General features: G+C 45.9%; 2 protein-coding genes across 4 annotated transcripts; both read right to left on the minus strand.

Moving 5' to 3' along the window:
- Positions 1-466: 466 nt before the first annotated feature.
- On the minus strand, positions 467-3,025 carry LOC124010658 (protocadherin alpha-C2-like). The gene has a single exon (XM_046323326.1). The coding sequence runs from the start codon at positions 2,873-2,875 to the stop codon at positions 467-469; it is 2,409 nt and encodes an 802-aa protein (XP_046179282.1). The 5' UTR covers positions 2,876-3,025.
- Positions 3,026-18,566: 15,541 nt separating this feature from the next.
- LOC124011694 (protocadherin beta-8-like) lies at positions 18,567-26,097 on the minus strand. 3 transcript variants are annotated; one of them, XM_046325181.1, is made up of 4 exons: positions 23,215-26,097; positions 20,230-20,288; positions 19,970-20,085; positions 18,567-19,507 (listed from the first exon to the last, which is right to left on the minus strand). In XM_046325181.1, the coding sequence occupies exons 1-4, from the start codon at positions 25,741-25,743 to the stop codon at positions 19,146-19,148; spliced, it is 3,066 nt and encodes a 1,021-aa protein (XP_046181137.1). In that variant the 5' UTR covers positions 25,744-26,097; the 3' UTR covers positions 18,567-19,145. The 3 variants fall into 3 exon arrangements, with proteins under 3 accessions (XP_046181137.1, XP_046181135.1, XP_046181136.1); XM_046325179.1 differs by having other exon boundaries at positions 19,970-20,130; XM_046325180.1 differs by having other exon boundaries at positions 19,966-20,130.
- Positions 26,098-26,836: the final 739 nt, after the last annotated feature.

Consider the following 26,836-nt stretch of genomic DNA (forward strand, 5'->3'; position numbering starts at 1 on the left):
CCTCCTTGTTACAAACTGTCATTGCGACTCTTACATCACAAGAGGTGTGTTTTATTGGTGAGCAGCGACACTTTGTGCATTTACCAGCATTTACACATCTCTACATTGAAAACGGTCCACTTTTTGTTGTTGTCTATGAATGGTGTATAATGAGAAAGACAAGTTTACGTGGTTATTTTTAATAAATTGTTTTTAAAGGGCATGGGAATATATATATATATTGTCTATTTCGCTATGTTTGTAAAAAATAATGTTGCCATCATGTTTATAAACATTGCATGGCATTGTATGGTTTAAACGTTTGGTAGAGGGAGTAAAGCGTTATCAGGTTGTTGTTTTGGTCATTCTTGTTGCTCACAGCTACCCCTTATCAGATTTTATTTTTGTACCATATTACGCCCTAAATGATGGCTTTTACGCATTATGATTATCAAAACAAGGATGGAGGTGATTTGTTTAAAACAGATTACGATTGTTTTCTTACCTGCAGAGTAGAGGCTGCTGAGTCGCTGGTCTCTGTCAGGCCGGTGCTCCTTGGTAAACTGGACACAATGTATCTGGAACCCGCCTTTGGCACAGGCTGTCTGACTACCAGCTTTCCTTTCCTGGTCTCTGCTAGAAACATACTGTACCAGTAAGCATCGTTGGAGACCAGAGTGGAATCTGCGATGGTCGAGTTCCTCTCGCTGATCACGCTGTTCCTACTAGGAGGAGCCGCTTTGCTGGGCATCGGTTTCTGACACTTCAGCACACAGGTGACCAATATGGTGATCAATAACAGAAAGGACACCGAGCCCAAGCCGATCACCAAATACAGGTTTAAGTCTGAAAATATGTCATATTCTAGAGGCACTTCAGTCATGTCAGAGTAGGCTTTAACGGCAGTCTCCACTGTTGACAGCTTGATGGTAACTGTAGCAGACAGAGCAGGTTCTCCGTTGTCCTTGGCGATGACAACCAGCCGTTGATGACGCGGATCTCTGTAACTGAACATTCTCATGGTCCGGATATCTCCATTGTATTGGTCCAGACTGAATAAGGTGGCGTCGGTAACCTGTAGAAACTGGTATGTAATCCGAGAGTTCTGGACCGAGTCCGTGTCTATGGCTATCACCTTGGAGACCAGGGATCCTTTATCGGTGGATCTGGGAATCTTTTCCTCCACCACGGAGCCGTGCACGCGCCACGGAGAGACTATGACCGGGGTGTTGTCGTTCTGATCAACAATAATGATGTGGACAGTCACATTACTGCTGAGCGGAGGAACACCAGAGTCTCTGGCCTCAATGTGGAAAAGGAACTCTTTCTCTATCTCATAGTCAAACGTCTTTAGTGCGTAAAGATTACCGTTCTCCGGATTGATGGAAAACAGCATGGAAATGGAGGTGTTCACTATCTCCTTCTCTATGATGAAATAAACTAGATACTGGTTTTCATGGAGGTCTGGATCAAACGCAGTGAGGGAACTTAGCAAGGCCCCAGGCGCGTTATTCTCCATAACGGGCATAGTGTAGAACGACTGGGGGAAGAGTGGCGCGTTGTCATTGACGTCCAACAGATGTATAGTTATCGTTTCATTATCAGACAAGGAGGACCTTCCTCCGTCCGTCACAACGAGCGTGATATCATATTCTGGAACTTTCTCACGATCTAATGTTTCCGAGACAATGAGGTCGTAAAGGAAGTCAGACGACTTGTGCAAAACAAATGGCACCTGTTGGTTTATAGATAGGTTCATTTTTCCATTGTCACCTGTGTCCCTGTCGCTTATACCCACGATTGCTATGACTGTCCCAACTGGAATGTTCTCATTAACTGTACTCTTATATGATTTAACGGTTATCTCTGGATAGTTGTCGTTTGTATCTGTAACGCCAACTACAATTTTACATTGACCCAATAGGGGATGCTGTCCTTTGTCCTTAGCCTCAACATGCATCTCGTAAAACTTCATATCTTCATAATCAGTAGTTCCTTTCACTGTTATCTCCCCTGTGTTTGGATTCAGTGCAAATACGTCTTGTGTTTTCTCTGACGTGTAAAGTGTGAATGAATACTTGATGTCTGCATTTGACCCTTCATCTAAATCTGTGGCGTTTAGCTTCATTACTAGCGTTCCAATCGCGGAGTTTTCTGTCACATTAACGGAATAAACCGAACGGTCGAATCTAGGGGCGTTGTCGTTTGTATCCAGCACTCTAACAACGATATTAGCTCTACCAGATTGCGATGGGACCCCGCCATCTACAGCCGTGAGTATTAAGTTATGAACCGCGTGCTCTTCCCGGTCTAAAGCCTTTGTCAAGACCAGGTCAACATATTTAGTACCATCACTCCCAGTCTGGATTTCTATGGTAAAATGCTCGCTAGCACTGAGCTGGTAGGTTTTGACTGTATTGATACCAACATCCGGGTCCACTGCATTAGGAAGGGAGAATTTCTCTCCTGCCGTAGCTGATTCTGAAACATCAAGCTCTATTTTGTCCCTGCGAAAATGAGGTGCGTTATCATTAATATCTGTTATTCCCAATTCTATGTTAAATATGCGTAAAGGGCTTTCAATGATAACGTCCAATTTTAAAAAACAGTCGGTAGTCTTAGTAGTACAAAGATACTCCCTGTCTATTTTCTCTACAATATACAGCTCACCTGTCTTTTTGATGACGTCCAAGAACTTCTTGCTATGGAAAATATCAAGTTTTACCTCGCGATGAGCCAGACCTGCAAGTTCCAGTCCCAAATCTGCGGCTAAATTGGCCACTACAGAACCTCTCTCCATCTCTTCGGGTATGGAATACCGCGTCACAGACAAAGCGCTGCCCCATAACGCGCAGAACACAAAGACAGACGAGAAAACCCTTCTCTCCCGATGCATCCTGGACGTTGAACTCCAGTCAGATTTAGCTAGACTCCTTATATTCGGATGCTATTAAGGCTTGTATAAAATCCTATATAGTAGCCTGATGTTCAGACCAGTGTTGTTGTTGTAAATTAAATAGCCATGTTTGTTTAAGCTAAAACAGGTCTGTCCTACAGCAGAGATGGATGAGAATGTCATGGCTCCCTCTAAGCAGAGCTGAGATATTTACTGGTGAACAGCGACACCATCTGGCTAACGCAGAAGGGGAGTCAGGGAGAGGCCACGGATTGTTGTGATGTTGCAGCATTGGCTACTTAAGCAAGACAGTATTGATAGATATATAAAGAATAGTAAATATTGTGCTGTATTACTAAGTAGGCTGTTGATATTCATTTTACTAAGAACGAAGGGCATGTTAACACGGTTGATGTGATATAAATCAAAAAGAGTGAAATCAAAACCCCACTTATTTTTCATAGTCCTAGTCCAAATCTAATATGTATTTAGCATCTAGCCCACAACCGTTATTTTATCTTCCTAGACGTTTTTATTGCATATAGTTGTATGTTTTTCAATATAACTCTGTAATGAAAGCGCAATACAAATTACATTTATTATTATTAAATCTGGCACCAAATCCATGTGATTGAAATTATCTGACTTCCATTCACTAATTATGACATACAATGATGAATGAAAGACCTTTTTGCTGTCTAGAATCTTATAATATGACGCAACAATAGACCATTGGCTTGAATTTCAGCACTGCGCCAGTGGACAGCTCCCGGACAACACGCCATAATCACAAGCTAGGTTTCCATCCAATTTGTGATAGATTTTTAAAAATCTGCCTAAAACAATATGCGCATTTCCCCACCAGAGATGTTTTTCCATTGAACTGACTTATTGCGGATTAAAGACTGTGCGTGATGACATTGTGCACCGGATGAAAAATACAAGTTAAATGGGTTTCCATCGCATTTTCAACTCTATTGATGGTTTTGTCACAAAAACGGTTGCATTAAATAGAAAACATGCCCACTCTGGTCTAGGCACGTGCGCTCTAGCTGACACCTTTCAGATACAGTGCTGGTAGGCTACTTGCATAATGAGATTATTATGGATATTATTATGGCTATTCAAATGTTTTTTTTAAATAATAATTGTCAAACGGCAGCCAAGCATCGATCATCATGTCACCAGAATAAGATATTTATTGGCAAGGAGCATCAAGCTCATCACGTGCACTTTAACCACCCTGTGAAGTTCAACATTATGTATTTAATCTGTGGCCTATTAAATCATTTTTGGGATAGGGGGCAGCATTTTCACTTTTGGATGAATAGCATGCCCAGACTGAACTGCCTCCTACTCTGTCCCAGATGCTAATATATGCATATTATTATTAGTATTGGATAGAAAACACTCTGGTCTGGCAGAGTGCCTTGGTCTCATGACGCGCGCTCCCGACATGGTTACCTCTCGTTCCAGTGCTTTTCTGAAGACAAAGGAATTCTCAGGTTGGAACATTATTGATGTTTTATGTTAAAAAACATCCTAAAGATTGATTCCATACATCGTTTGACATGTTTCTAAGGACTGTTACGGAACTTTTCAAATTTTTGTCTAGATGAAGTGCCTGCGCCTCATGAAGATGGATTACTGGGCTGAACACGCGAACAACAAGTGGCTATTTGGACATAAATGACGGACTTTATGGAACTTTATGGAACAAATCAGTCATTTATTGTCGACCTGGGATCCCTGGGAGTGCCTTCTGATGAAGATCATCAAAGGTAAGTGAATATTTATGGTGTTGTTTCTATCTTTGTTGACTCCAAAATGTTGATATTCCTCTGGCTGTTTTGGGTTCTGAGCGCAGTTCTTAGATTGTTTTTTTCTGTAAAGTCAAAAAAAAATCTTACACAGCGTGTCACGCCATGACCTTAGTTATCTTTGTTTTCTTTATTATTTTGGTTAGGTCAGTGTGTGACAAGGGTGGTTTATTTAGTTTTTGTTCTGTCTAGGGTTTTTGTATATCTATGGGGTTTTAATATGTCGCTCCGCATTGGTCTCCTCCTTATGACAACCATGACAGAATAACCCACCAAACCAGGACCAAGCAGCATGTAAAGGAGGAACAGCGCTTAATGGGGAAATGGACCTGGGAGGAGATATTAGATGGAGCAGGACCCTGGACACAGCCGGGGGAGTATCACCGTCCTAAGGAGGAGTTAGAGGCAGCGAAAGCGGAACGGCGATACTACGAGCAGAAACACTGGAGAATAGAGGAACAGCGACGATATGAAGGTACACAGTTAGTCCGGAAGCACGAGAGGCAGCCCCAATAATATTTTAGGGGGGCGGCACACGCGGAGATTGCATGAGTCAGGTCGGAGACCTGAGCCTACTCCTCGTGCTTACTGTGGGGAGCGTCTTACTGGTCAGGCACCGTATTATGCGGTAGAGCGCACGGTGTCTCCAGTGCGTTATTCTAGCCCAGTGCGTTCTATTCCAGATCCTCGCATTGGCCGGGCTAGAATGGGCATCCAGCCAGGAAGGAGGGTGCCGGCTCAGTGCTCCTGGTCTCCAGTATACCTCTTTGGACCAGGATATCCTGCGCCGGCTCTGCATACTGTGTCTCCGGTGAGTCTGCACAGCCCAGTGCGTCCTGTGCCAGCGTGTCCGATTTAAAAAATGCTTTACAGCGAAAGCACCACATATGATTATGTTAGGTCATAGCCAAGTTGAAAAAATACACAGCCATTTTTCCAGCCGAAGATAGGAGTCACAAAAAGCACAAATATAGATAAAATGAAATCACTAACCTTTGATGATCTTCATCAGATGACACTCATAGGATATAATGTTACACAATACATCTGTGTTTTGTTCGATAATATGCATATTTATATCCAAAAATCTCAGTTTACATTGGCGCCTTACGTGCAGTAATATTGTGATTCCAAAACATCCTGTGATTTTGCAAAAATACTCATAATAACATTGATAAAAGATACAAGTGTTATTCACAGAATTAAAGACAGACTTCTCATTAATGCAACCACAGTGTCACGGTTGTCATAAGGAGGAGACCAAGGCGCAGCGTGATAAGCGTAAATTCCATTTTATTAAACGAATTCAAACCCTGAACAAAACTATACAAAATAACAAAACGAACGGTGAAGCAATATGACTAGTACGAACAGGCAACTAAACATAGAATAATAACCCACAGAACCAGTACGCCCTGTTCCTGAGTCTGATAATTATCTGTACAAAACAGTTAATCTGATAATACTTGTGGATTATTAAAAAAACTTGATATACATTACTAGTCAAAAGTTTAGACACACCCACTCTTTCAATGGTTTTTCTTTATTTTTACCATTTTCTACATTTTAGAATAATAGTGAAGACATCAAAACTATGAAATAACACATATGAAATCATGTAGTAACCAAACAATTTTTTAACAAATCAAAATACAGTTGAAGTCGGAAGTTTACATACACCTGAGCCAAATATGTTTAAACTCAGTTTTTTTCACAATTCCTGACATTTAATCCCTGCCTTAGGTCAGGTAGGATCCCCACATTATTTAAAAAATGTAAAATGCCAGAATAGTAGTAGAGAAAATGATTTACTTCAGCTTTTATTTCTTTAGTCACATTCCCAGTGGGTCAGAAGTTTACATACACACAATTAATATTTGGTAGCATTGCCTTTAAATTGATTAACTTGGGTCAAACATTTTAGGTAGACTTCCACAAGCGTCCCACAATAAATTGGATGAATTTTATCCAATTCCTCCTGACAGAGCTGGTGTAACTGAGTCAGGTTTGTAGGCCTGGCACACGCTTTTCAGTTTTGCTCACACATTTTCTATTGGATTGCAGTCAGGGCTCTGTGATGGCCACTCCAATACCTTGACTTTGTTGTCCTTAAGCCATTTTGCAACAACTTTGGAAGTATGCTGGGGGTCATTGTACATCTTGAGATGTTGATTCAATATATCCACATAATTTTCCTACCTTATTATGCCATCTATTTTGTGAAGTGTACCAGTCCCTCCTGCAGCAAAGCACCCCCACAACATGATGCTGCCACCCCCGTGCTTCACGGTTGGTATGGTGTTCTTCGGCTTGCAAGCATCCCCATTTTTCCTTCAAACATAACGATGGTCTTTATTGCCAAACAGTTCTATTTTTGTTTCTTCAGACCAGAGGAAATTTCTCCAAAAAGTATGATCTTTGTCCCCATGTGCAGTTGCAAACCTTAGTCTGGCTTTTTCATGGTGGTTTTGAGCAGCGGCTTTTCCTTGCTGAGCAGCATTTCAGGTTATGTCGATATAGGACTCGTTTTACTGTGGATATAGATACTTTTGTACCTGTTTCCTCCAGCATCTTCACAAGGTCCTTTGCTGTTGTTCTGGGATTGATTTGCACTTTTCGGACCAAAAATACGTTAATCTTAGACGGCGTCTCCCTCCTGAGTGTTATGACGGCTGCGTGGTCCCATGGTGTTTATACTTGCGCACTATTGTTTTTACAGATGAACGTGGTACCTTCAGGTGTTTGGAAATTGCTCCCAAGGATGAACCAGACATATGGAGGTCTATAATTGTTTTCTGAGAAGTTGTCTGATTTCTTTTGATTTTCCATGATGTCAAGTAAAGAGGCACTGAGTTTAAAGGTAGCAATTGAAATACATCCACAGTTACACCTCCAATCGACTCAAATGATGTCAATTAGCCTATCAGAAGCTTCTAAAGCCATAACATAATTATTTGGAATTTTCAAAGCTGTTTAAAGGCACAGTCAACTTTGGTGTATGTAAACTTCTGACCCACTGGAATTATGATACAGTGAAATAATCTGTCTGTTAACAATTATTGGAAAAATTACTTGTGTCATGCACAAAGTAGATGTCCTAACCGACTTGCCAAAACTATAGTTTGTTAACAAGAAATGTGTGGAGTGGTTGAAAAACTAGTTTGAATGACTCCAACCTAAGTGTATGTAAACTTCTGACTTCAACAATATATTTTATATTTGAGACTAAGCAGCCTTGATGACAGCTTTGCACATTATTGGCATTCTCTCAACCAGCTTCATGAGGTAGTCACCTGGAAAGCATTTCAAAAAAGGTGTGCCTTGTTAAAAGTTAATATGTGTAATTTCTTTCCTTCTTAATGCGTTTGAGCTAATCAGTTGTGTTGAGACAAGGTAGGGGTTATATACAGAAGATTCGGTAAAAGACCAAGTCCATATTATGGCAAGAATAGCTCAAATAAGCAAAGATAATCAACAGTCCATCATTACATTTTAAGACATGAAGGTCAATCATTCCGGAATATTTCAAGAACTTTGAGCATTTCTTCAGTCGCAAAAACCGTCAAGCGCTTTGATGAAACTGGCTCACATGAGGACCGCCACAAGAAAGGAAGACTCTGGGTTACCTCTGATGCAGAGGATGAATTCATTAGAGTTACCAGCCTCAGAAATTACAGCGCAAGTAACAGACACATCTCAACATTACTGTTCATAGGAGACTGCGTGAATCAGGCCGTCATGGTCGATTTTCTGCAAGGAAACCACTACTAAAGGACACCAATAATAATAAGAGACTTGCTTGGGCCAAGAAACACGAGCAATGGACATTAGACCGGTGGAAATCTGTCCTTTGGTCTGATGAGTCCAAATTTGAGATTTTTGGTTCCAAACACCTTGTCTGTGAGACGCAGAGTAGGTCAACGGATGATCTCAGCATGTATGGGTCCCACCGTGAAGCATGGAGGAGGAGGTGTGATGGTGTGGGGGTGCTTTGCTGTTGACATTGTAAATGATGTATTTAGAATTCCAGGCACACTTAACCAGCATGGCTACCACAGAATTCTGCACATAATTCAATACGCCATCCCATCTGGTTTGAGCTTAGTGGGACTATCATTTGTTTTTCAACAGGACAATGACCCAAAACACACCTCCAGGCTGTGTAAAGGCTATTTGACCAAGAAGGAGAGTGATGGAGTGCTGCATCAGCTGACCTGGCCTCCACGATCACCCGACCTCAACCCAATTGAGATGGTTTGGGATGAGTTGGACCGCAGACTGACGGAAAAGCAGCCAGCAAGTGCTCAGCATATGTGGGAACTCCTTCAAGATGGTTGGAAAAGCATTCCTAATGAAGCTGGTTGAGAGAATGCCAAGAGTGTGCAAAGCTGGCAAATGATGGCTACAATGAAGAATCTTAAATATTACATATATTTTGTATTTATTTAACACTTTTTTGGTTACTACATGATTCCATCTATGTTATTTCATAGTTTTGATGTCTTCACTATTATTCTTCAATGTAGAAAATAGTAATAATAAAGAATACCCCTTGAATGAGTAGGTGTGTCCAAAGTTTTGACTGGTACTGTGTGATTGAAATTCATTCCTTTTCAGTAGACACTTATTCAGAGCTGATTACAGCAGTGGGTGCTTAGATTCTCATACTTTTCCATACTGCTTCCCCTTGGGAATGGAACCCACAACCCTAGCATTGCAAGTGCCATGCTCTACCAACTGAGCCTCATTATCACATCAACGCAAACAACTTGATGTCTCAATGTATTCAATGCCTGTTTTGTGCATTGTTTTGAATCATGCTGATGGAAAGTCTACAGGTACAAACCTAGATGTACAATACGGTAATGTACATTCGGGAGGTATTCATTTGTGTCATTTTCCACATGTTGTTACCTTGCAGCTTTATTCTAAAAATAGATTAAATTACATGTTCCTCATCTATCGACACACAATACCCCATAATGACAAAGTGAAAACTTTTGGCAAATTAAATTTTGACAAATGTTATTTTTTTAAAGCATTTAAAAAAACTTTATTCAGACCCTTTGCTATGAGACTCGAAATTGAGCTCAGGTGCACCTGCTTCCATTGATCATTCTTGAGTTTTTTTTACAACTTGATTGAAGTCCACCTGTGGTAAACTCTTTTGATTAGACATGATTTGGAAAGGCACACAACTGTCTATATAAAGTCCCACAGGTGACAGTGCATGTCAGAGCAAAAACCAAGCCATGAGGTTGAAGGAATTGTCCGTAGAGCTCCGAGACAGGTTTGTGTCGAGGCACAGATCTGGAAAAGGGTAACAAAACATTTCTGAAGCACTGAAGGTCCCCAAGAACACAGTGGCCTCCATCATTCTTAAATGGAAGTAGTTTGGAACCACCAAGACTCTTCCCAGAGCTGGCCGCCCGGCCAAACTGAGCAATTGGGGGAGAAGAGACTTGGTCAGGGAGGTGACCAAGAACCCGGTGGTCACTCTGACAGAGCTCCAGAGTTCCTCTGTGGAGATGGGAGAACCTTCCAGAAAGACAACATTCTCTGCAGCACTCCACCAATCAGGTGAAGTGGCCAGCCAGACAGAAGCCACACCTCAGTAAAAGGCACATGACAGCCCACTTGGAGTTTTCCAAAAGGCACCTAAAGACTCTCAGATCATGAGAAACAAGATTCTCTGGTCTGATGAACCCAACATTAAACACTTTGGCCTGATTTCCAGCATCATGCTGGGGGGATGTTTTTCAGAGGCAGGGACTGGGAGACTAATCAGGATCGAGGGAAAGATGAACGGAGCAAATTCTAAAGAGATCCTTGGTGAAAACATGCTTCAGAGCGCTGAGGACCTCAGACCAGGGTGAATGTTCACCTTCCTCAGGACAATGACCCTAAGCACACAGCCAAGACAACACAGGAATGGTTTCGGGACAAGTCTCTGAATGTCCTTGAGTGGCCCAGGCAGAGCTCGGACTTGAACTAGATCAAACATCTCCGGAGAGACCTGAAAATAAATGTGCAGCGACGCTCCCCATCCAACCTGACAAAGCTTGAGAGGATCTGCAGAGAAGAAGGGGAGAAATTCACAAAATACAGGTGTGCCAAGCTTGTACAGTCATACCCAAGGAGACTCTAGGCTGTAATCGCTGCCAAAGGTGCTTCAACAAAGTACTGAGTAAAGGGTCTGAATACTTATTTAAATGGGGCTGCTGAGATGAGGACGGCTCATAATAATGGCTGAAACGGAGCAAATGGAATAGCATTGACCACATGGAAAACACGTATTTGATATAGAGTATGTAAATTTGATATTTGCATTTTTTATTTGTAATACATTTGCAAAAATTTATAAAAACACGTTTTTGCTTCGTCATTATGGGGACTTGTGTGTAGACTGATGAGTAAAAAAAACAAATGTAATCCATTTTTGAATAACTCTGTACTGTAACAAAATGTGGAAAACGTCCAGGGGTCTGAATACTTACTGAATGCACTGTATATTAGGAATGTAAAAGTTCAAAATTGGCTGTGGCAATTGCAGATTGCCCTTTTCATTAATATAATGTATTGCAATGCTGTATATATATACACAGCTTTCTTTTCCACTCTGTCACTATCTAACTTGCGCTGTATTCTGTGTTATTTTGTTATCACAGGTCACTTCCTGATGAACCAGAGGATACCTCAGTCAACAGATGACTCTACAGACGACCTCTACAGATTACCGCTACAGATGGCCAGCAAGCCACAAAATCCACAAACTGATATTGCCTTTCTCAAACCAATATCCAACACCTGTTAACTTCAGCAAACATATATGTAATTTCTGAAACACAACTAGGCCTTATGTGCTGTCTGAGAGTTAGCCATGTTTGTTATGTGATCTGTTCCGTTATTATATTGAAGGTGTACTTTACGTAATTAAATCTTTATTGTGAAACGCAACAAGCTCTCCTATTCCATCATGTCTGCTCCTTTTCCATCTTTCTCCCTCTTTGACTGAATGGTGCCCCCTGGTGGAGATACAGCAGGTAGACCACACATACAGATCTACTGTCTTTACACTATACAGATACTGTATGTCTAGATACATACTGTGCCATGCCTGATCACATTGGTCATGCCTTGTGAAACCACAATGTGTTTCATTCAGCTCTCAAAATGGTTTACTATCCTTGTATTCAGTCACAATAACACATATCTAGGTCATGGTGTTCCCTGCTGGTTTGAAAGAGCATTTTTGCATTTACTTTAACTTTATGTACATGTTTTGCTTACATAACTAATGTTGTGGTCTCTGTGTATTTAATGGACTTTTATTGATCCAGTGATCGGAAGGAGGGAAGCTGACATGGAGGAGAATGTGTGGGGGAGGTGAGGATGGGCTATGTATTAGGGGGAGGTGAGAATGGGCTATGTATTGGGGGAGGTGAGGATGGGCTATGTATTAGGGGGAGGTGAGGATGGGCTATGTATTGGGGGGGGAGGTGAGGATGGGCTATGTATTAGGGGAGGTGAGGATGGGCTATGTATTGGGGGAGGTGAGGATGGGCTATGTATTGGGGGAGGTGAGGATGGGCTATGTATTGGGGGTGAGGATGGGCTGAGGATGGGCTATGTATTGGGGGGAGGTGAGGATGGGCTATGTATTAGGGGGAGGTGAGGATGGGCTATGTATTGGGGGAGGTGAGGATGGGCTATGTATTAGGGGGAGGTGAGGATGGGCTATGTATTGGGGGAGGTGAGGATGGGCTATGTATTGGGGGGTGAGGAGGTGAGGGAGGGGGCTATGTATTGGGGGAGGTGAGGATGGGCTATGTATTGGGGGAGGTGAGGATGGGCTATGTATTGGGGGAGGTGAGGATGGGCTATGTATTGGGGGAGGTGAGGATGGGCTATGTATTAGGGGAGGTGAGGATGGGCTATGTATTGGGGGGGTGAGGTGAGGATGGGCTATGTATTGGGGGAGGTGAGGATGGGCTATGTATTGGGGGAGGTGAGGATGGGCTATGTATTGGGGGGAGGTGAGGATGGGACAGGGATTAGAGGGACGTGAGGATGGGACAGGGCTTAGAAGGAGGTGAGGATGGGACAGGGATTAGAGGGACATGAGGATGGGACAGGGATTAGAGGAAGGTGGGGATGTGACAGGGATTAGAGGGACATGAGGATGGGACAGGGATTAGAGGTACGTGAGAATGGGACAGGTCTTAGAAGGAGGTGAGGATGGGACAGGGATTAGAAGGAGGTGAGGATGGGACAGGGATTAGAGGGAGGTGAGGATGGGACAGGGATTAGAGGGACGTGAGGATGGGACAGGGATTAGAGGGACATGAGGATAGGACAGGGATTAGAGGAACGTGAGGATGGGACAGGGATTAGAGGGACATGAGGATGGGACAGGGATTAGAGGAAGGTGAGGATGGGCAAAGTTTTGGGGAGATGAACAGTATGTTTATGGGGAGGAGGTAGGTACAGTATGATGAGAGGAGAAGAACATTGTACCACGCAGAAGAAGCCCCATTGCTCACAGAGCTGCTGGAGGTACACATTGTGTAATGAGACAGACTATAGGTGTTCCCTCTGAGGTTCAGGTGAAGAGACTTGACTAGGCCTCAATAAGGTCAAGACTTTATGTCCTGAAGGGGAATGCAATTTAGCAGCCCTCGTCATTATGAATGTGGGGTACTTTGTTTATTAGACCATGAGAAGAATGCCTGTTTGTTCATGCATCCTATGGAACGCAACACTGCTTCAGAATCATTCGGACCATGAAATTTACCCCAGCATTTTATACCAGGCTATGGTTTCCATTCATAGAGACATCTTGTTTGGTGATATTTTAGTGGGTGTGAAAAATTGTATGCCTCTATTTTTCAAGCTGATACAGTAGCTCCACGTGCCATATCACACTGATTGAAATGATGTCTAGCTGACCTGTAACTCCAGCCCTGCTATACTGTCCCTATGGTTCTCCTCCTCCTCTCCAGCCCTGCTATACAGTCCCTATGGTTCTCCTCCTCTCCAGCCCTGCTATACAGTCCCTATGGTTCTCCTCCTCCTCTCCAGCCCTGCTATACAGTCCCTATGGTTCTCCTCCTCCTCTCCAGCCCTGCTATACAGTCCCTATGGTTCTCCTCCTCCTCTCCAGCCCTGCTATACTGTCCCTATGGTTCTCCTCCTCTCCAGCCCTGCTATACTGTCCCTATGGTTCTCCCCCTCCTCTCCAGCCCTGCTATACTGTCCCGATGGTTCTCCTCCTCTCCAGCCCTGCTATACTGTCCCTAGGGTTCTCCTCCTCCTCTCCAGCCCTGCTATACAGTCCCTATGGTTCTCCTCCTCCTCTCCAGCCCTGCTATACTCTCCCTATGGTTCTCCTCCTCTCCAGCCCTGCTATACTGTCCCTATGGTTCTCCTCCTCCTCTCCAGCCCTGCTATACAGTCCCTATGGTTCTCCTCCTCCTCTCCTGCCCTGCTATACTGTCCCTATGGTTCTCCTCCTCTCCAGCCCTGCTATACTGTCCCTATGGTTCTCCCCCTCCTCTCCAGCCCTGCTATACTGTCCCTATGGTTCTCCTCCTCTCCAGCCCTGCTATACTGTCCCTATGGTTCTCCTCCTCCTCTCCAGCCCTGCTATACAGTCCCTATGGTTCTCCTCCTCCTATCCAGCCCTGCTATACAGTCCCTATGGTTCTCCTCCTCCTCTCCAGCCCTGCTGTACAGTCCCTATGGTTCTCCTCCTCCTCTCCAGCCCTGCTATACAGTCCCTATGGTTCTCCTCCTCTCCAGCCCTGCTATACAGTCCCTATGGTTCTCCTCCTCCTCTCCAGCCCTGCTATACAGTCCCTATGGTTCTCCTCCTCCTCTGCAGCCCTGCTATACAGTCCCTATGGTTCTCCTCCTCCTCTCCAGCCCTGCTATACTGTCCCTATGGTTCTCCTCCTCTCCAGCCCTGCTATACTGTCCCTATGGTTCTCCCCCTCCTCTCCAGCCCTGCTATACTGTCCCTATGGTTCTCCTCCTCTCCAGCCCTGCTATACTGTCCCTATGGTTCTCCTCCTCCTCTCCAGCCCTGCTATACAGTCCCTATGGTTCTCCTCCTCCTCTCCAGCCCTGCTATACAGTCCCTATGGTTCTCCTCCTCCTCTCCAGCCCTGCTATACAGTCCCTATGGTTCTCCTCCTCCTCTCCAGCCCTGCTATACAGTCCCTATGGTTCTCCTCCTCCTCTCCAGCCCTGCTATACAGTCCCTATGGTTCTCCTCCTCTCCAGCCCTGCTATACTGTCCCTATGGTTCTCCTCCTCCTCTCCAGCCCTGCTATACAGCCCCTATGGTTCTCCTCCTCCTCTCCAGCCCTGCTATACAGTCCCTATGGTTCTCCTCCTCTCCAGCCCTGCTATACAGTCCCTATGGTTCTCCTCCTCCTCTCCAGCCCTGCTATACAGTCCCTATGGTTCTCCTCCTCCTCTCCAGCCCTGCTATACAGTCCCTATGGTTCTCCTCCTCTCCAGCCCTGCTATACTGTCCCTATGGTTCTCCTCCTCCTCTCCAGCCCTGCTATACAGTCCCTATGGTTCTCCTCCTCCTCTCCAGCCCTGCTATACAGTCCCTATGGTTCTCCTCCTCTCCAGCCCTGCTATACTGTCCCTATGGTTCTCCTCCTCCTCTCCAGCCCTGCTATACTGTCCCTATGGTTCTCCTCCTCCCCTCCAGCCCTGCTATACTGTCCCTATGGTTGTCCTCTTCTCCAGCCCTGCTATACTGTCCCTATGGTTCTCCTCCTCTCCAGCCCTGCTATACTGTCCCTATGGTTCTCCTCCTCCTCTCCAGCCCTGCTATACAGTCCCTATGGTTCTTCTCCTCCTCTCCAGCCCTGCTATACTGTCCCTATGGTTCTCCTCCTCCTCTCCAGCCCTGCTATACAGTCCCTATGGTTCTCCTCCTCCTCTCCAGCCCTGCTATACTGTCCCTATGGTTCTCCTCCTCTCCAGCCCTGCTATACTGTCCCTATGGTTCTCCTCCTCCTCTCCAGCCCTGCTATACAGTCCCTATGGTTCTTCTCCTCCTCTCCAGCCCTGCTATACTGTCCCTATGGTTCTCCTCCTCCTCTCCAGCCCTGCTATACAGTCCCTATGGTTCTCCTCCTCCTCTCCAGCCCTGCTATACAGTCCCCATGGTTCTCCTCCTCCTCTCCAGCCCTGCTATACAGTCCCTATGGTTCTCCTCCTCCTCTCCAGCAATGCTATACAGTCCCTATGGTTCTCCTCCTCTCCAGCCCTGCTATACAGTCCCTATGGTTCTCCTCCTCCTCTCCAGCCCTGCTATACAGTCCCTATGGTTCTCCTCCTCTCCAGCCCTGCTATACTGTCCCTATGGTTCTCCTCCTCCTCTCCAGCCCTGCTATACAGTCCCTATGGTTCTCCTCCTCTCCAGCCCTGCTATACAGTCCCTATGGTTCTCCTCCTCCTCTCCAGCCCTGCTATACTGTCCCTATGGTTCTCCTCCTCCTCTCCAGCCCTGCTATACAGTCCCTATGGTTCTCCTCCTCTCCAGCCCTGCTATACTGTCCCTATGGTTCTCCTCCTCTCCAGCCCTGCTATACTGTCCCTATGGTTCTCCTCCTCTCCAGCCCTGCTATACTGTCCCTATGGTTCTCCTCCTCCTCTCCAGCCCTGCTATACTGTCCCTATGGTTCTCCTCCTCCTCTCCAGCCCTGCTATACTGTCCCTATGGTTCTCCTCCTCTCCAGCCCTGCTATACTGTCCCTATGGTTCTCCTCCTCCTCCAGCCCTGCTATACTGTCCCTATGGTTCTCCTCCTCCTCTCCAGCCCTGCTATACTGTCCCTATGGTTCTCCTCCTCCTCTCCAGCCCTGCTATACTGTCCCTATGGTTCTCCTCCTCTCCAGCCCTGCTATACTGTCCCTATGGTTCTCCTCCTCTCCAGCCCTGCTATGCAGTCCCTATGGTTCTCCTCCTCTCCAGCCCTGCTATACTGTCCCTATGGTTCTCCTCCTCTCCAGCCCTGCTATACAGTCCCTATGGTTCTTCTCCTCCTCTCCAGCCCTGCTATACTGTCCCTATGGTTCTCCTCCTCCTCTCCAGCCCTGCTATACAGTCCCTATGGTTCTCCTCCTCCTCTCCAGCCCTGCTATACAGTCCCCATGGTTCTCCTCCTCCTCTCCAGCCCTGCTATACAGTCCCTATGGTTCTCCTCCTCCTCTCCAGCAATGCTATACAGTCCCTATGGTTCTCCTCCTCTCCAGCCCTGCTATACAGTCCCTATGGTTCTCCTCCTCCTCTCCAGCCCTGCTATACAGTCCCTATGGTTCTCCTCCTCTCCAGCCCTGCTATACTGTCCCTATGGTTCTCCTCCTCCTCTCCAGCCCTGCTATACAGTCCCTATGGTTCTCCTCCTCTTCTCCAGCCCTGCTATACTGTCCCTATGGTTCTCCTCCTCCTCTCCAGCCCTGCTATACAGTCCCTATGGTTCTCCTCCTCTCCAGCCCTGCTATACAGTCCCTATGGTTCTCCTCCTCCTCTCCAGCCCTGCTATACTGTCCCTATGGTTCTCTTCCTCCTCTCCAGCCCTGCTATACAGTCCCTATGGTTCTCCTCCTCTCCAGCCCTGCTATACTGTCCCTATGGTTCTCCTCCTCTCCAGCCCTGCTATACTGTCCCTATGGTTCTCCTCCTCTCCAGCCCTGCTATACTGTCCCTATGGTTCTCCTCCTCCTCTCCAGCCCTGCTATACTGTCCCTATGGTTCTCCTCCTCCTCTCCAGCCCTGCTATACTGTCCCTATGGTTCTCCTCCTCTCCAGCCCTGCTATACTGTCCCTATGGTTCTCCTCCTCTCCAGCCCTGCTATACTGTCCCTATGGTTCTCCTCCTCTCCAGCCCTGCTATACTGTCCCTATGGTTCTCCTCCTCTCCAGCCCTGCTATACTGTCCCTATGGTTCTCCTCCTCCTCTCCAGCCCTGCTATACTGTCCCTATGGTTCTCCTCCTCTCCAGCCCTGCTATACTGTCCCTATGGTTCTCCTCCTCTCCAGCCCTGCTAAACTAGTCCCTATGGTTCTCCTCCTTCCAGCCCTGCTATACTGTCCCTATGGTTCTCCTCCTCTCCAGCCCTGCTATACTGTCCCTATGGTTCTCCTCCTCTCCAGCCCTGCTATACTGTCCCTATGGTTCTCCTCCTCTCCAGCCCTGCTATACAGTCCCTATGGTTCTCCTCCTCTCCAGCCCTGCTATACAGTCCCTATGGTTCTCCTCCTCCTCTCCAGCCCTGCTATACAGTCCCTATGGTTCTCCTCCTCCTCTCCAGCCCTGCTATACTGTCCCTATGGTTCTCCTCCTCCTCTCCAGCTGGACAGAAGGTTTCATCTGTTGACATTGGGGAACTCATTCCCCGGGATTGTAAAAGGAAAAGTGCATGGAGAAAGGATTGAAGAACTGTTGGCAGATTTCGTCCAGGTGTGGCATTTAAGCTCCCAGCCCAGTCGCACTGTCTTCAATAAAAATTATATTCTGTTTGTTCAGTAAAGGAACCTCGACCATTTTCTGAGGCCAAATGGAAATGCAAGCACTCCAATGGCCATGTACTGGCATTTTACTAGGTTTATTCCTTGCCACAGCTGACCGTGACAGAAAGCTTTCCCCACTGTTAGTGCGCCTTGCATCTTTTTTTTACCCTAAAACAATTTCCCAACTTTAAATTGGATGTGTGACTGATGCTCATTGACATTGAAAAGGTTTTCTCAATCAATTTATCCCATCCCCAGAATTCAACCTGTTTGGGGGAAGCTGACGATGACATGAGCAGGATCCATCCATACTTGATACAGGAGGAAGAAGGGCGTATTATGAGAAAAAATACTTTATTCTCAGAAATGTATATACAATATATGTGTTGGGGAGATGACTGCTTAAGCATGTGTGGATCACCTGCATCACAAATGCAGTTTGCATATCTACAGGTATATTCATACATATTCTCACAAGTTCCGCTGAACAGAACCATACATTTCAATCCGTTTCAGATGAATAAACACAACCTGGTTATTTGTGTCCGTTTTTGTAAACATTCAAAACTAGAATTGACATTTATAACAACGTGCAAAGCGCTGTCCAATCTTAGGCTAATTGGATATTTCTCATCATTTTTCTTTGCTCCAGGCTGATTGTCAAAACAATAAATAATAATAATAACAATAATACATGTTATCAATTGAAAAACAGACCGTGGACAACATGTATACTAAATAACAATGTCCAACAGTGGCCGATCCTAAAGGGTTTAATGATCACTCTTCTTGAATTCATCCAGCTCCCTCTTCCCATTAGCATGGAGGTCCAACGTTGATTTATTCATTCCACATGTTTCATGAATTCAGTCATGAATGAATCCTCTTCATTTAACTCTCTGTCCCTCCCACTATTAATCGTTATACAGGTCGTTGTTGATGACGGCTGCTGCTGCTGCTGCTTCTGTCCGGGGCTCGTAGTTGTGGATGAAGCGCCTCTTCTTGCCGAAGGTGGAGAAGGAGTTGTGGACATCCAGCTCGCTGCGGTGGTGGGTGGCTGCTGGCCTCAGGGTGCACAGAGCCGACGGCGTGCCAGGGATGTACACGTTGTGTTGGTAGTCTGGAGGTGGCTGGGGGTGAGGATGGGGATGAGGGGGGAGTGGAGGATGCTGAGGCTGCTGGGGTTGGGGTTGGGGCTGTTGCTGGGGTGGAGGGGCGCACCGAGGGGTGCAGCAGCGAGGAGGAGGGCCAGTGGCAGGAGGAGACATCTTGTAGTCTATGGAAGAAGAAACATAATGTTGATTAATATACTGTATGACTGAAATCAAGGATAGTACAGACACACACGTAAACGCTGTGGAAGTAGTGCTTATGTAGTCATACCATTTGTTTTAAATATAGGAGAGTCGCACACTCTAGGAGCTCAGATGCTAAAATATTTATGTCCAACGTTTCGACAGACAAGCTGTCTTCATCAGGGTATAACATACCTGCTCATAACATGCTCATTGTCTGTTTGCTATTATCCAGGGAGAGGCATTAGCTCTCTCTCTCTGTGTGTGTGTGTGTGTGTGTGTGTGTGTGTGTGTGTGTGTGTGTGTGTGTGTGTGTGTGTGTGTGTGTGTGTGTGTGTGTGTGTGTGTGTGTGTGTGTGTGTGTGTGTGTGTGTGTGTGTGTGTGTGTGTGTGTGTGTGTGTGTGTGTGTGTGTGTGTGTTTCAAGCCCAGGCCCTCACGTGCCCCTCATGTGGGTGCCCCAGGTCCAGTACTGGCCCGTCATGGGTGTCATGTAGTTCTCTGGGTCTGCATGCATGGCCTTCCTCATCAGAGTTCCGTCCATGTTGATTGAGTTATAGCTGCGGAAGGTATAGATCCATCCATGAAGAATCACATAATATGTTCTGGCATATGACCACACAAGTCATTCATTAATAACATTCTGTCTCAAAGACTGGTATGCTGAGGTAGTTGGAAGTGTACATGTCAAAAGTGACTGTTACCTTTTCAGAGAGGACTTCTGGTTCTTTGGGAGGGTCCAGTCGGTGTTTGGTTGCTTGAGCTATAGATTAAGAGAGAAAATAAGATCTTAAAACCACATGTCTAAAAACCTTGTTAAAGAGATGAGCTTTGACACTAATAGGGATTCAATGTTTGCATATTCTCCATTATATTCATGTCACTCTAAAGGATCAGTGCAGTCAGAAACGTGATGTTCCTGTGTTTTATATATATTTCCAGGTTGGGATAATACTGTGAAATTGTTCAAATGATGATAATGTCCTTTTAGTGTAAGAACTTGTTTGTGGTGGGATGGTTTTTGGCCTGCCAGGTGACATCATCATGTAATAAATTAGTTAATAGACCAATAAGAGAGTTCCAAACCTCTATGCTGACAACAACTAGTTTTTAGTTTCCCCTCCCCAGAAATGTATCTTTGCTAAAAAAAGCTATTTTTGTCTCCTTTTGACCATTTTAATTTAAACAATCAGAGTAAGGTACTTAATTGTAACCCAGAAATGACGTGATATTGAAATTGAATGCTGAATTGGACATTTAAGGAACGGATGTCTAAATGAATTCGGAAAATTATATATTTTTTTCCATGGAGCTTGACTGCCTCCCTGTGGCCTTTTTTCAGAAGGCAGCGAGGATGTGCGAGGATGTGCGCCTTGAGCAATGACTCGCCTGTCATTTATTTCGCTTTCATCCACTGCAGCACAACACAGCAGGGGAGGGGACAGGCACTCCAGAGTGATATGTATTCCGAGAATAAGTCTCATAGTGCGGATTCTATGCTTTATTAATTCACTATTATTAGAATCGGTATTGAAAATACATTCCGCGCCAGCTCTGCACAAAAACAATTAGAACCCAACCAGGATGAAATTAAAACACCATTTTAATATTCAAAGGAAACCGTGGGACTCAGGAAATTCTCAGGAAATTAATACAATTATACATGTAATTGTTTTTTGTGTTTTATGTATAATTTTTCATATGAATATTGCCCTGATTCTCCGAGAAGATCCGCTTTGAATTATGTATTGCTGAGAGGCGAGAAAAGTTGTGCCGTCCTTGCAGCTTTACCCACTTATCTAGGTCATCTCAGCTGATCAGTCTGTTTCACAGACCAGTTGACCTGTGAGTAGGAGAGGCCTAATCTGTCTCCTCTTTCACCTTCAATGTATGTATTTTTATCGCCCTGCTGAGATTACACTGTGCCGACATGTAGGTCTACATACAACATGGATATGGTTGTCAATAGGCTATATAACTATCTCACTGTTTAGTTGGTAAGTCTTCTGGTATCGTGTCATCCGCAGATCCGCGGCATGCTGTGCTCCCATCCAATTTCACTCATATGGGAGAGTAACTCTCGGCGAACTCAGGGCTGATTTAAGGGAACCAATTAACGCCATCAAGGACACCAAGCCCCTGGAGGGCCATAGCTACGAGCAGAACAATCAGCATGACCTCGAATCAAGCTCTTTATATGGCCAGAGGTGTTCCTGCTATGAATGGGACTGACATTGTTAGTCTTCAGTCTATACGGAGATGGGATATTCTAGGAAGAACGGAGATGGGATATTCTAGGAAGAAAAGGGTCCCTTCATCCGTCACTGTCTGCATACATTGTGCCAGATTATAGAGATGTACACTGGGCAATACGCACACATCACATTCACGGTTTGCCGGTCCCATCTAGTGACTCCGACAACAGCAGTCTCGCCTTCCCCTCTCTCTCTCTCTCTCTCTCTCTCTCTCTCTCTCTCTCTCTCTCCGTCCCTCCCTCGGTCCCCCCCACCCTTCCTTCGCTCAGGACAAAACACCGATCCACATCTCTCTCCTCGCCGGGGCAATCTACAGGCGCGCCACGTCCCAGCCAGGGCCATAACCCCCCTCCCCTCATCCCCCCTCCCCTCATCCCCCTACCCCTTCTCCTCCCCAGTACCCCAGAAACCAGCCCTTTGCCATTTCTCATCAATAATGGACGCGACCCCCTTTTGTATGCTCCGCGTTGTGTGCAATATAACGGCTCGACCGTGTCTGTGCCCTTGAGGCATAGTTAGTGAGGTGATCTGTCCAAACAAATGAGAGGTGGACGATTCTCCAGAACGGTCGTTGACAGCATACTTAGAAAAGTGGAGTTCTATTTCCGAGATGGGCTATCATTCACCTTGTCTGTCAGCCGTTAACCTTGTACTTATGGTAAAAACTCTATTCGCAGACAACAAAAAATCAATTCCAACTGGTGGTTTGTGAAGGAAAAGTATGGGCGATGTCTTTCTCGTCGTATCACATAGCAGGAGACAGAACATGCAATGACATTGATTGTATGCTACCACACCAATACACAAGCATACACACGTTATGGGATTTGTCATTTACTATATTACTCGGAAAATGTTTTCAAAATAACAATGGACAAATCATGATCGTAGACAGCTCAAATAGCTTTTATGAACACAAATGGATTAGGGATCGATGTATAAGCATCGAAACAAACAGGACTGAAGTTGATTCATCTCCGTTGCTCTGTGAAACGGATATTTCTGGCAGGTTCTGTTCTGTGCGCGACGAGAGAGAGATAAGACACAACTAGCTCATTCATATTCCTTTCATAGCCTCTGTGAATAGAATATCCACTCTCTTATTATAAAAACAAAATATTTTATCGCGTCATTACTGCAGGTCTATAAGGTATAAACACTAACAGGAATGGAAGATAAGAATGTGTAGGTTGCATTAGTAGAGAATTTGACTCCGCCTGATGAATGTTGACCTCTGAATATTGTGTCGTTCAAGTTCACTCAGATAAAGTCACATTGCCGCATACATGATTTCCCCTTTATTAGATATAATGTGAAGTACTTGATTATCTTTTAAACAAAAATGGGCATTATACCACACAGTATACGTGAAAGTATAAGTGAAGGGGATAAATGATTTCTATAAATGTGCTAACACATTCACTTTCACTTTACCTCATTCGGAGTGGTGGCTCCGGAATTGTTATTCGCGGATGCGCTCCGGTTGTGCGCGCTCCAAGCAAAGTTGTCTGCCCCCTTCGTCTCGTTGTTCCTCGAGGTCCTGCTGGGGCTGCACGGCTTCAGGAACATAAAGTCACTCTTATCTGACTCGGGGGTCAGACACACTTTGTAGCAGTAGGCTTGGGACAGAGTACCGCTGCCATTTACCTCCATGCAGTTGGTAGGCACTTTAGCCCCGGTAGAGATTTGCAGGTTCAGGTTAGATTTTTTGAATACCTCGGGGGGCGGCTCTGGCTGGAAGCCCACGCAGCAGCAGGCGAAGGGAGGGAGGCTGTACCCGCTGAGTGTGTCTTTGTCCTTGTAACATTTGACCGCAGCCAGCACAATAATAGCCACCAGGAAGATTAGCGAGATGGTGCTCAGTGACACGATCAAGTAGAGGGCGAGGTTGGAGGGGGGCTGCGGGCTCAGAGTGAGGTCGCCGAAATCAGACAGGGACTCGGGCACGTTCTCGACCACGGAGAGGAGGATGGAGACGGTGGCGGAGAGAGGCGGCTGGCCGTTGTCCTTGACCAGGATGACGAGTCTCTGCCTTGTAGCATCCTGATCCACGATCCGGCGAATTGTCCTGATTTCTCCTGTGTAGAGGGCGACACTAAACAGCCCCGGGTCCGTAGCCTGGAGCACCTGGTAGGAGATGCGGGAGTTCTGTCCTGCGTCCGCATCTAGCGCAGTGATCTTGATGACTAGGTACCCCGCATCTACTGACCTCGGGACCACCTCTGTTGCTACAGTCCCGTTCTTGTGCAAGGGGGACACAATGACCGGAGAGTTGTCGTTCTGGTCCAATACGAACACATTTACTGTGATATTGCTGCTGAGTGGGGGGAAACCGGCGTCCTGCGCCTGCACCCGTATCTGAAAGTTCCTTAGCTGCTCGTAGTCAAAGGAGCGCAGCGCGTAGATGTTTCCGTTGTCCGAGTTGATGGAGACGTAAGTGGACACGGGCATGCCATGGATCTGACCCTCTAGAATCGAGTAGGACAGATAGGCGTTCTGATTAGAATCGGGGTCGAAAGCAGTGACTGAGCAAATGGATGCGCCCGGGGCGTTATTCTCAGTCACGTAAACTGTGTATGATGGCTGGGCGAAGCGCGGGGGGTTATCGTTAATGTCAGACACATGGACGAGGATGGTTTTCCTCGTGGAGAGCGACGGGGAGCCCAGGTCCCGGGCCGTGAGGGTGATGTTGTACTCGGAGAAAGCTTCTCTGTCGAGAAACTCACTAGTCATCAGAGTGTAGTAGTTCTTAAAGGAGGAGTGGAGCTGAAAGGGGACGTTGCTGGGGATCTGGCAATGCACATTCCCGTTCTCTCCCGAGTCCCGGTCCATGACGCTTATAACGGCTATCACCGTTCCCGGTGGCGAATCCTCCTGGACAGGCGTGGACACGGAGGTGAGGATGACTTCCGGCGCGTTGTCATTCACATCTAAGATATCCACCAGTACCTTACTGTGCACGGCCACTGCGGAGGGACCCCTGTCTTTAGCCTGCACATACAGCTCAAACACACTCGCTTTCTCATAGTCCACAATCCCCTTCACTCGGATCTCACCTGTGTACTGGTCTACGCTGAACAGCTCGCGCACTTTGAGTGGTGCGTGCCCACTGAATGCATAGGACACCTCCCCGTTCGCACCCTCGTCCAAATCAGTAGCATTTAGCTTCAGCACTAATGTCCCTCTCGGTGCGTTTTCTACCAGGCTCGCCCGGTAAACAGACTGGTCGAAAACGGGCACGTTATCGTTGGCATCCAGCACCGTGATGGTGATGAGAGCTGTGCCCGAGCGCTCAGGCGACCCCCCGTCCACGGATGTGAGCACCATCTCTTGCGTCTTCTGTTGCTCCCGGTCCAGTGGGGTCTCCAGAACGAGCTCGGCAAACTTGCTCCCATCATTACGCGTCTGGATGTTCAGCACAAAGTGTTCGTTGGAGCTCAGCTGATAGGAGCGGAGCGAGTTGGTGCCCACGTCCTGGTCCTGCGCACTTTCCAACGGGAACCGAGACCCGGGCGCCGCCGACTCTGTAATCTCCAGATTAAACTCGCTCCAAGGGAAATTGGGAGAGTTGTCATTCACATCCAAAATCTCCACCTCCACTCGGTACAGTTCTAACGGATTCTCGATCACCACTTGCAAGTGCAAGAAGCAGGTCGGACTCCGTTCACACAGTTCCTCGCGGTCAATCTTCTCGTTAACGAACAAAATACCGTTTTCCAGATTCACTTCTAAGTATTGTTTTTTGGCCCCGGATACAATCCGAAACCGACGAGAGGATAGCTTGGCTACATCCAAGCCCAGGTCCTCAGCGATATTACCGACAAAAGCTCCGTGCTCCAACTCCTCGGGGATAGAGTACCGAATCTGTGCGAGAACCAGGTCCACCACACAATTGCACACCAGCAGGCACCCCACCAGCCCGGTTAACGGTGTCCACCGGGTGCTCACGAGCCTGTGCGCCATCTCAAACGCGCACCAGAAAATCGTCAAGAGTAAAAACAGCACAGAATGAGTTTACCCGTCACTGACATTATGCACTTTATACAATTATTTGTCGATTTGTTTCCAGTTGTTGTAGAAACAAATAAAAAGGCCAAACTTCCTATCAGATTACTCCATTGCGCAAGTACAACATACTTTCATCAAATTATTGCATTTTAGAATAATATAAAACGGGAACGTAAACTTGGATGATATGAGTAAAGCGTCTCTGCTCCACGCGCGCAGTAGCAGTGTGTGAGCGGGGGAGGCTCGCACTATGATTTCCCAGTGTATTAGATATTCCGAGAAGCCGATGGGGAGGTGTGTGTGCGTGCGTGTGTGTTAGGAGAGGTACGGGTCCGTGGCTACGCCCAGCACTATATTGGAGGACGACGACATGAGAGCAGCGACTAATCACAGTAGCACGGTTAACCCTTTATCTGGCGCGGCTCCTCGGAGCGATTAGAGACGCGGCAACAGCGTCACTTTCATTCGAGACATCAGGGGCAGATTTGGATTAGGGGTAAATCACTTTCCATCGAGGGTGTCGTTTTCTAGTTATTTCACGCAGATTTCAAAGGTTTCGTCCGGCACATGGTCCTGCAGGCCTTTCAAATAAAACAATTTATAAAAACACAGTGTTGGGAATACAACTATAACAACAACTAAAAAGGCTCTTCTTGTATCATAAAGCTATTGGCCACTGTAGGTCTACATGGGATTGCAAATAGGGTTTCTTTGAAAATTAATGACCAAAATGACCCCATGGATTTATCATCATAGAGTATTTGGGGTTTACAAAAAGAATCCTTAATGGGTTATTCAATTTTAATGATTGTTTGTGAGCATCTATTTTCCAGCTAAACATAATGAAGGCAAAAAAAAGAGGCACTGGTACAAACAAACACGCATTACAACGATCACACAACGAACACGTATCAACTCAATCAACATAAAAACAGCTTCAGGAAACCATAATCACACCGTTTAGTCACAGGAAGGTATTACTGTTGGGATTATATCATAGTCACATTTGACATGATTATTTACAGGGATACTTGCGATCATTTTACGG

This window comes from Oncorhynchus gorbuscha, linkage group LG23, assembly GCF_021184085.1.
Source record: "Oncorhynchus gorbuscha isolate QuinsamMale2020 ecotype Even-year linkage group LG23, OgorEven_v1.0, whole genome shotgun sequence".
Taxonomy (NCBI): domain Eukaryota; kingdom Metazoa; phylum Chordata; class Actinopteri; order Salmoniformes; family Salmonidae; genus Oncorhynchus; species Oncorhynchus gorbuscha.

Bases quoted from the DNA above. Each gene is read 5' to 3' on its own strand.
- LOC124010658 (XM_046323326.1), bottom strand. From the start codon at position 2,875: ATGCATCGGGAGAGAAGGGTTTTCTCGTCTGTCTTTGTGTTCTGCGCG.
- LOC124011694 (XM_046325179.1), bottom strand. From the start codon at position 25,743: ATGGCGCACAGGCTCGTGAGCACCCGGTGGACACCGTTAACCGGGCTG. The intron at 20,131-20,229 runs GTAACAGTCACT...GTCATATGCCAG, and splicing joins CAGAAGTCCTCTCTGAAAAG to AACATATTATGTGATTCTTC. The intron at 19,508-19,969 runs GCACGTGAGGGC...CTTCTTCCATAG, and splicing joins CTGGGGCACCCACATGAGGG to ACTACAAGATGTCTCCTCCT.